General features: G+C 58.2%; 1 protein-coding gene across 1 annotated transcript; it reads left to right on the top strand.

The window, feature by feature from the left end:
• Positions 1–4,416: 4,416 nt before the first annotated feature.
• On the top strand, positions 4,417–10,125 carry LOC103595820 (voltage-dependent P/Q-type calcium channel subunit alpha-1A-like; the record flags this gene model as incomplete). The annotated part of the gene is made up of 8 exons (XM_008579321.1): positions 4,417–4,501; positions 4,907–5,014; positions 5,124–5,224; positions 6,375–6,484; positions 6,590–6,728; positions 6,853–6,966; positions 9,512–9,740; positions 10,010–10,125. Coding segments are annotated over exons 1-8 (1,002 nt in total), but the record flags the coding sequence as incomplete, so codon positions are not given.
• Between the last annotated feature and the right edge of the window lies 1 nt (position 10,126).

Here is a 10,126-nt window from a genome sequence, read left to right on the forward strand (position 1 = left end):
GGGGGGGGGGGGGGGTCCCTTTGCTTATCTTTCTGTCCCTCTCTGTCTCTGTCTTTCTCTCTCCTCTGTCTCTCCCTCCCATCCACCCCTCTGTTCTCTCTGCCCCAAAGAATCTCATTCTTGTCTGGGGAAAGTCTTTCTTCATGTTTCTTTTTCTTCTAGACATTGTGTCTGGACCCCTGAAGCCTCCCTCTAAGTGGCTCAGATTGTGTCCCCTCATCTCCCCTTACCCTCTTGGTTGTCCCCACCCCAGTCAATGAAGGCAGAGCTGACCACCTGCCTGAACAAACCCAGTTAGCATATCAAGCTACCCAGCCTCACACTGATGTTCTGACTTCCGCTAAGAGCTTACAGCAAGAGCTTTATAAACTCTGTGCTGCCACATACTAACAGCCGTGCACAGCATTAGGGGATTGCATGGACATAAGCCCAGAGCTAACTAGTACAGACTGCTCAGTGCCTGCCCGAGCATCCCCTGTGGCCGCACTGTCCCAAACCCTGGCACACCAGTGGTTGTAGGGGACCCCGGTTCCCCAAACAAGAATGCCTTTTGCCATTGTCTTAGAAAGAATCAAAATCCAGGCTAACCCCACCCAGGGACAGCCCAGGTGCTCATTTGGGATCCCATGTGGCCAACCAGCCATAAGGCCACTGTCCCACCCTTTCCTCCTCACAAAGACTGGGGGAGCTGCGACCAGAGCCCAGGCTCTGTCTGAATGTGGAACAGCCCAGAAGGTGCTGGGGTGTTCCTCAGGAGAGCTGAAGGGCTTGGGCCTGCTGTGGCTTTCTGGCACGTGGTATCAGCCTGAAACTGGGGGCCATGTTAGGCACGGCTGATGAAACAAGAGCATTCATTAGGTGCCTCCTGTGTGTGCAGCCCCATCCTCAACGCTTGAGATATGGCGGTGAAAGATGCGGAGCTGAGAGGAAACAGGTGACATACAATAAGCACGATAAATAAGTAGAGTATTAATGTGTTAGAAAGTGAGAAATGCTACCAAAAAGGAAGAGTAGGGTCAGGTCTTGCAGGTCCAGGTCAGGGGTTAAACCCTAATTCAGCATTCTCAACCAGAGGCAATTCTGCACCCAGGGGACAGTGGTCAATGTCTGGAGACATTTTTGATTATCACAGCCAGCAGGGGGCTGGTGTTGGTGGCATCTGGTATATACAGGCCAGGGATGCTGCTGAATATCCTGCAGTGCACAGGACAGACCCTGCGACACAATGTTCACCAAAGGCCTGCAGCATGAGACAGAGGAGGGCCAACCCCGTGGCGCACTCGGGAGAATGCGGCGCTGGGAGCGCAGCAACGCTCCCGCCGCGGGTTCGGATCCTATATAGGAATGGCTGGTGCGCTCACTGGCTGAGCGCAGTGCGGGCGACACCACACCAAGGGTTGCGATCAGTCCTCAATAACCTTCCATGGGCTCTTATCAGAATAAATGGTAAGGCAGGTGTGCCCAAAGAGCTCTGAGCCCTTCCAGTCAAAGGCATAGTATGAAGACTATTCATAGCAACATTTATTTGTCACTGTGGGTGACATTTTCCTATTTATCTTTCTACCTTATACAAATTCAGCTGGGAATTCTTGCGGAAAGGGCCATCACCTCACTTAATATTTTATTGCTAAGATGCAACCATTGTTATATATAAGCTGTAGTTCTTTTGTTTTAACTGCTGAATCATATTCCACTGTAGGAATAAACCACAACTTAACATCTCTTGAGGGGCTGGGGCATACCCAGTTTGTGGGTGACTGTCACCCACTTGGAGAAGGAATAACCTTGAAATAATTTGCTAAAAGTCTTCCTGTTTAAATGTGAATGATAGTCCTGAATCAAGGCAGAAAGAGTCTCAGGTGGTGGTTCTCAACTGGGGCAATTTTGTCCCCCAGGGGACACCTGGCAATGTCTGGAGACAGTTTTGGTTGTCAGGACTTGGGGCAGGGGTAGAGGAGATGCTCATGGCATCTAGTAGGTAGAAGCCAGGGATGCTGCTTGACAACCTGCAATGCACAGGACACCCCCCACAACCGAGAATAATCTGGTCCCAATTGTCAGTAGTGCTGACTGAGGTCGAGAAGTCCTGCTCTGAGTCCCTTACCTTATTCAGACACTAAGAGCAGGTGTCTTCGTCTGCTTAAACAACAGACATTTATTTTCTCAGAGTTCTGGAGGCTGGAAGTCCAAGATCAAGGTGCTGGCAGGGTTGTTTTCTCCCGAGGCCTTACTTCTTGGCTTGCAGATGGCCACCTCTTCACGTGGTCTTTCTCTGTGTCTCTGAACCCCCAGTGGCTCCCCCTTCCTCTTCTTATAAGGACACCAGCCATATTGGACCTGAGGCCCTAAGGACCTCATTTAACCTTGATTCCATCATTCAAAGTCCTATTTCCAAATACGGTCACACTGGGGGTTAGGACTCCATATATGAATCTTAGGGGGACACAATTCAGTCCATCACAGCAGGCATCTGCCTTTTTTCCAAGAGACACAGGAAACCTATTAGTCATAGGGAGAAAGTGACTTTGAATGGGAAATGTCTTGTTCTCTTCTTTCCCTGTATCCAAGAAGGGGCCACAGAGACCCTGGGCACCTCATTTACCTACAATAGACGGTAAACATAGCTACTAAGTCCCCCTCTTCCCATGAGGAAAGACAAACTGTTATAGGTTGGTGTCAACAGCCCAACTACAAAGAGGATTTTCCGAAGGGTCTCCCACAATAGTCTTGACCTCCCAACCTGAGTCCAGGGTCATGGATCAGCCCCACCCCGTGTAGCTCAGCCCCAATAACCACAGCTTCCTGCACCACTAAATGCTATGAGCACAAGCAAGCAGTGAAAAGAAAGCCCCTACCATGGAGCTCGCCCTCTAGTGGGTGAGATTGGGAACAACCACATGACGGGATAAATACAGAGAAGGGGGGTCAGACTGGGGTCAGCTAGAATGCCTCTTAGATAAAGAATTTGAGCAGAAACCTGAAGGAGGACATGGGCGAGGAAGCCACATAGATATTTGCAGAAAGAACAATCCTTGCAGAAGAAAGAGCCCGTGCAAAGGCCCTGATGCAAGACTATGCCTGGCGTGTTTGAGGAACACTGAGGAGGTTGCTGTGGCTGGAACAGAGTGAGTGACAGGGAGAGAAGGCAAGTGCGGAGCGTGCAGAGCCTTGGGGGCTTGCGGTGAGGACTTGAGCATTCACCCTGAGAGAGGTGGGAGCCATGGGAGGTTCTGAGCGGAGGAGGGACACAGGTGTTCCCAGGTGCCCTCTGGCGGCTGTGGGGAGAGTAGTCTGGGAGGGTGCAGGAGACCTGGGCAGAGGCGACTGCACTGGTCCAGGCCAGCGGTGATGGGGACAGAACAGTCAATTCAGCTTCCTGTCGCCTCAACGTCCTCTTCCGGAATAGGGCCTGAGCTTTACCTGTGCATTCACAAAAAGGCCGTTCTGAAAGATTTTTCCTAACATAAAAGAGCCACATGGGGAAGGTGAGTGAAAGCTTCGCAGGGTGCCTGGCAGTGTCTGTGCTGAGAAGGAGAAGCTGGGCAGGGGCGCCAGAGGCAGCCCAAAGCCAGTCTGACACATGGAGCAGTTGGGGAGGAGAGGGCGAGGGAGGCAGATGCTGGGTGAGGGGAGGCTGGTGGAAACCTGATAGTTATTAAAACACTGAAATACTTCTCTACTGGTTGGGAGCTGGCCCCTGCTCTCCCCCCGCCTCAGGCCCCCTGCGACTGCCACCCAAGATTCAGCAACTACAAGGTTAATGTTTGGCCCCACAGGGGGTCTTCAGATTCTGCATCTGATCAGGGACTGTGGGTTAACATTTCTTCCGTGCCTGCTGATCAGTGTTTGGAACGGCGACCCTGCACACAGTGTCAGGGGCTGTGAAACAGAAGTAGAAGTGGGGACCAGGCTGGCATATCAGTCAGGATCGATGTGGCCAAGCTGCTGTAACAAACAGCCCCAAGATCTTGGTGGCTCAAACCAGTAAAGGTTCGTGTCCCATGCTTGTTGTGTCCTTCGTGGGTTGACAGGGTGCTCTGTTCATCAGAGTCACTTAGGGACCAGCCTGAGGGAGCAGCCACTGTCTGTAAGGTCACCAGCCATGTGATAGAGTGAAAGAGAGCTCGGATGGGTCCCACTCTGACAATTAAAACTCTGGTGGGCTGGCCGGGTAGCTCAGTTGGTTAAAGTGTGGTGCTGACAATACCAAGGTCCAGAGTTTGATCCCCATACCAGCCAGCTGCCAAGAAAAAGAAAAGCCCTCACCCCAAAATGGCATGTCACTCTGATCACACCCCATTAGCAAGAACTCATCCCTCACCCTGGCCAACCACAGGGGGACAAGGAGGGCCACCATCCCTCCCATGTACTCAGGTAGCAAGGCCAGGAAACTGGCAGAGAATCTTCATGAGCATCATGGCTGGGGTGAGGGACCGGGAGTCTGCTGCACCCAAGGGCATGTCCATGGGTGGAGAGAAACCTCTGTCGGGGATGCTCCAGGGTGTCCCAGCCTTGGATGGATGGGTCACTGTAGTGATAATCCTGTGGCATTCACTACCCCAAGGCTTCATGCACATTAACTGCTTTGTCACATAATCGATCATCCCCATTTCACAGATGGAAAAACTGAGGCACCGAGAGGTAGAGTGGGAGCCAGTATTGGGACCTCAGCCCCTCTCCATGCTGGACTCTCCCCCATCAGCTGCTCCGTGGCCCTGGCCCTGTGAGGTCATTCTACCAGCCCTGCCCAGGGCCTCCCGTGGGCCAGGCTCCAGGAGCACTGTAGACCCCACTGGAACCTGAATGGTAGTGGTCTTGCTCTCAGGAGCTGCTGGCTTGGCAGCTGGCCCAGAGGCCAGCTGACCACCAGGTGGGCAGTCAGGGTCTGTCTGCACCCACCTTGCAGGCGGAGCAGACAAGCAGCAGATGGATGCTGAGCTTCGGAAGGAGATGATGGCCATTTGGCCCAACTTGTCCCAGAAGACACTGGACCTGCTGGTCACACCTCACAAGTGTAAGAGTCGAGCCCGGCCAGGATGGAGGGAGGGGGAGGAAAAGAGGAGGCCTGGGGAGGGCATAGGGACGGGGCTGGCACCCCTGGTGAGCTCGCCCTGTGCCCCCAGCCACGGACCTGACGGTGGGGAAGATCTACGCAGCCATGATGATCATGGAGTACTACCGCCAGAGCAAGGCCAAGAAGCTGCAGGCCATGCGCGAGGAGCAGGTATGCTGGCCATCGCCCTGGGGACAGTGGCTTGCTTGTCACCATGAGAACCAACCAGAACAGGGGGGCATGGCCAAACCCCAGGAGAGATCACTGAGAAGCAGGGCCGTGGCAAAGAGACATAGCCTGGGTTAATTCATCCACCCACCAACACTTATCGAGCACCTACTATGTGCCAGGTGCTATTCTCAGCCATGGGAGTTACAGCTGTGAGCAACACGGACCAGAATCCCTGCCCTCAGGGAGCAGACACTCAGGGTGTGGAAGCACCTACTATGTGCCTGGTGCTATTCTCAGCCATGGGAGGTACAGCTGTGAGCAACACGGACCAGAATCCCTGCCCTCAGGGAGCAGACACTCAGGGTGTGGAAATGCCAGCAGCAGCAAATGGCTTAATCATACAGCAAGACAGCAAAGTGCCATGGGAAAAGGGACGCAGAATAAGGACGATCATGAATGCCGGCGGTAGGGGGATGCAATGCGAAATGGGTGGTCGGAGAGGCCTCCCTGAGGAGGTGACAGCTGAGTAAGGACTTGAGGGAGGAGGGGGGGGAGGAGCCAAGCAGCAGGCTGAGGAAGGGCGTTCCAGGCAGAGGGAACAGCCCGTGCAAAGGCCCTGAGGCCAGCCTGTGCCTGGTGATTTGGGGGAACAGGGAAGAGGTCAATGTGATGGAACAGAGTGACCCAGGAGGAGAGCAGGAGGAGGCAAGGGGAGGGAAGTGACAGGGCAGATCATTCAGGGCCTTGGGAACTGCGGGGAGGACTTTGGCTTTTACTCCTAGTGAGGTGGGAGCCATGGAGGGTCCTGGGCAGAGGAGGGACATGACTGATTCAGATGCTCACAGGCACCCCCTGGTGGCTGTAGAGAAACAGACTTTGGGGGTGAGGGTAGAAGTCGGGAGACCTGGGGGGACCAGTGCAGGGTGGGGGCTGTGACTTGAGTGGAGGGGTGGGAAGTGGTCCAGTTCTGGATGAATTTGGAAGGAAGAGTCTAGATGGATCAGACCTGGGGTGAGGAGGGTCTGAGCGTTCCCTCCATCCTGCTCAACTGCAGCCTTGGCCAGAGCCTGAGATTCCTACACTCCCCCCACTGTCCCCTGTCCCCCGTGCCACCACTCTTGTGTACACATACTGCTCTCTGCCTCCCCAGAACCGGACACCCCTTATGTTCCAGCGCATGGAGCCCCCATCTCCAACACAGGAGGGGGGACCTGGCCAGAATGCCCTCCCCTCCACCCAGCTGGACCCAGGAGGAGGCCTGTGAGTGTTGTCTGGCCAGGAGGCGGGAGGTGAGGGTGACAGTCCCTGGGTTCCGGAAGCCCCCAAGTGCCCACCACCACCCTGGCCTCTCTGTCCCCCACACAGGATGGCTCACGAAGGCGGCATCAAGGAGAGCCCATCCTGGGTGACCCAGCGGGCCCAGGAGATGTTCCAGAAGACGGGCACATGGAGCCCAGAGCGGGGGCCCCCCACCGACATGCCCAACAGCCAGCCCAACTCTCAGGTGCCTCTGTCCCCCCACAACCCTGACAGCTCCCGGGTCTGGGCCCCCACCTGCAGCTCCTTCCCTCTGCAGACATCATGTGTCAGGCGCTGGGGCTCACCTGGTCTCGCCATCTGCCCCACAGTCTGTGGAGATGCGAGAGATGGGCAGAGATGGCTACTCGGACAGTGAGCACTACCTCCCCATGGAAGGCCAGGCCCGGGCTGCCTCCATGCCCCGCCTCCCCGCGGAGAACCAGGTGAGGGCTTTCACCCACCGCCCGGGGGCTGCACCCCAACCCAGCTCTGGCGGGGGCAGATGCCCCCCACACGGTCCAGTGTGTCTCCTCTCTCCCGGATGCAGGCCTGGGTGGGGCCACCTGTGACCTCTGCAGCTGTGTGCAGGCCCCGCCCCCTGCCTGGCAGCACCTGGAGCACCTGGAGGCCCTGTCCTCTCGGCCCCTCCCTAAGAGAGGGCAGAGAGGGGGAGGGGTGCTCCTGGGGCAGATTACTGCAGAGTGGTTTCTCTCTGCCTTGCTTGGGGGGACTAAAGAGGGAGGAAGTGGAGGACTGTGGGGTAGGGGATTCATCAGGCCCAGGTGAGAGCTGCAATCAAGAATCCCGCTTGCACACACACATGCTCACACGTGCACACGCGCACCTGGACACATGCCCGTGGGCATATATGCACTGCACATGCGTGCACACACATGCACACTGCATGCATAAACACATGCACATGCACACACAGGCCTGCACGGGAGAACTTGGCTGGTCCTAGGACCTGGTAGCAGAGTCTGGGGTGGGTCTGGGGGCAGCTGGGATTTGTATTTCCTGTCTGGTCTCTGTGGGGGCCGCTGGGTGGTGCAGGGGTGTGTGCCTGATGTGTGTCTGTGTGTGGCTGCTTGACCCAGCTGCCGTGGCCCACGGAGACAGAGGGGCCAGAAGCCAGAGGCAAGGCTGGCAGCCCACCCAGCCTGAGGGAGCCATGAGAACAGGGAGGGGCCACCGCGGGCCTGGCCCAGGCAGGGTGGCATGTCTGGCTGGGGCAAGCTTCCCGTGCGCTGTGCCATGGTGTCTGCACGGGGCGCAAGGCTGCACTGTGCCTGGCTGGACCAGGGTCGCCCAAGCGCCTGGCCTCTTGCTGCTGTGAACTTGGGGTGGGGGACACGCAGCGTGCATGGGGCTGTCCAGTCCCCTCCCTCAGGACTGAGCTGCTGGGCCCCAGGAGAGAGTTGGGATGGGCCCAGCTGACAGACAGCCACCACCCAGGAGCTTTGAGCGTCCGCTGGAGCCAGGGCTGGGGTGCATGGCATGAGCAGAGCCCAGGGCCGGGGCCTGTGGCAGTGCTGTCCCATCTGTCAATCTCGTGCCTCTGCCATCTGTCTGTCTGCGTCTCCTGTCTGTCTCCTCTGCACCCCTGGGCAGGCCCAGGGCATCCCCCACCAGGGACTCTAACTCTCCTTCCTCCCTCCCTTCTCCCCTCCCCAATTCCTCTGCCTTCTCTGGCACCTCCTGCATATACCACCGCCCTCCTCTCCCTCTTGCCTTTTATATTTATTTTCTTCTTTCTGTTTTTTCTGTGTGCACCATCCCGTGGGGCTGTGACAGAGGAGAAGGGGCCGGCCACGTGGGAATAACCTCAGTGTATGTACCGCGCCGCCCGCCACCCGGCTCGGCCCCGGCCCCGGCCCCGGCCCCTCTTCCTCCCCACCCCCCTCGTGGGAATCTGTCATCTCTGCCGTCCTCAGACCCCACCCTTTCTTTGCAGACCCCCACCCCACCCCCTGTGGAGCCCTATCCTCCTGTGTGTGTGTGTGTGTGTGTGTGTTGTGTCCTGTGTGTGCCCCGTGTATGCCCTGGTGGGGCAGGGCCACTCCCACCCCGGCCCCCTTCTCTTCAGAGCCCCCAAGCCAGGGGGCACCATCTTCCAGGAGGCTGACCTGATCCACCTGCACCTCTTTTGGGGGGGCTTGTCTCCCTGATACTACCACCGACCCCTGACCTCATGTCCCTTACAGCTCCGGACCTGGGCAGTGCCCCCAGCCATCCAGCTGGGCCCTTGGGGTGTCTACCTGGTCTTCCTTCTTCTCTGTCTGCCTCGGAGAGCCGTAGCCCCCTCTCTGTCCAGTGCTTGACCCTGGGGCTGGGCTACAGGCCGAGGATGGGAAGAGTGGGGCCCCAGGGCCTCAAATGCCAGGGCAGGCCCACGGAGCTCCCTTACCTGGACCTGGACAGCAGAAGCCAGACTGGGGGTGGGAGCTCACGGCCCAGTTGGCCAAGGGGGAGGCTGAGCTGGGGTGCTGAGGGCTGACCCTGAGCCCACAGGTCAGAAGCCGTGGGAGGTGAAGGATTCTCACCTCCCTGGAAAGCAGGTGGGGGCCAGAGCAGCAACAGGCAGCCCGGGGCTCCAAGTTGGCACTTGCATGGGGGGAGAGGGCTTTCCTTCAGCCAGCCTGCTCACCCTGGCTGGGCCTCCAGGGTGAGGGGCTGCCCCTTAGGGTGGTCCTGAGAAGCAGCAGAGGTGGCGGATCAGACAGGGCCTCCTGGCCGGAACCCAGGATGGGCCCAGGAAGAGCAGCCCTGTCTGTGGGGTACAGAGGCGTCCTCCCTCAGAGTGGGCAGGCCAGGCCCCTTGTTAATCAGACGGAACTGAGACCCCACACCATCACCTGGACCCTGGCCCTGAATGGTCACACCCTGGTTACTGATGGCCGCCTACCAGGCTGCCACAGTAGGTCAGGAAGGCCCAGGACTACCTGGTGCCAGCCACTGACCCTGGCCCGCTGGCCTGTTCCCCCCCAGACCATCTCAGACACCAGCCCCATGAAACGCTCAGCCTCCGTGCTGGGCCCCAAGGCCCGGCGCCTGGACGACTACTCGCTGGAGCGGGTCCCGCCCGAAGAGAACCAGCGGCACCACCAGCGGCGTCGCGACCGCAGCCACCGCACCTCCGAGCGCTCCCTGGGCCGCTACACCGACGTGGACACAGGTGGGCCGCCTGGCCAGGCCCAGAGACAGGAGGCTCTAAGAGGTGACAGAGGAGAAGAGAGTGGGGTAGTCTCTGAGGGACAGGCCTCAAAGAGTATGGGGCAGAGAGGGCCAGGGGGCTGCTGCGGGAGCCTGGGGACTGGGCTGTCTTCTACCAACCAGCTCTGTCCCCACAGGCCTGCCTTGGTCCAAGGGTAGGCCCCTCTCTCTAGGGCCCCCAGACCCTCTTGGTGGTCTCCTGTGTGTATATCCCACCCACCCTGCCCCACCCCTCCCTCACTGCCATCTCTGTCCAACCCCCTCCCGGCACAGGCTTGGGGACAGACCTGAGCATGACCACCCAGTCCGGAGACCTGCCCTCGAAGGAGCGGGACCAGGAGCGGGGCCGGCCCAAGGATCGGAAGCATCGGCAGCACCATCACCACCACC

This window comes from Galeopterus variegatus, unplaced genomic scaffold (genome assembly GCF_000696425.1).
Source record: "Galeopterus variegatus unplaced genomic scaffold, G_variegatus-3.0.2 Scaffold1855, whole genome shotgun sequence".
Classification (NCBI taxonomy): Eukaryota; Metazoa; Chordata; class Mammalia; order Dermoptera; family Cynocephalidae; genus Galeopterus; species Galeopterus variegatus.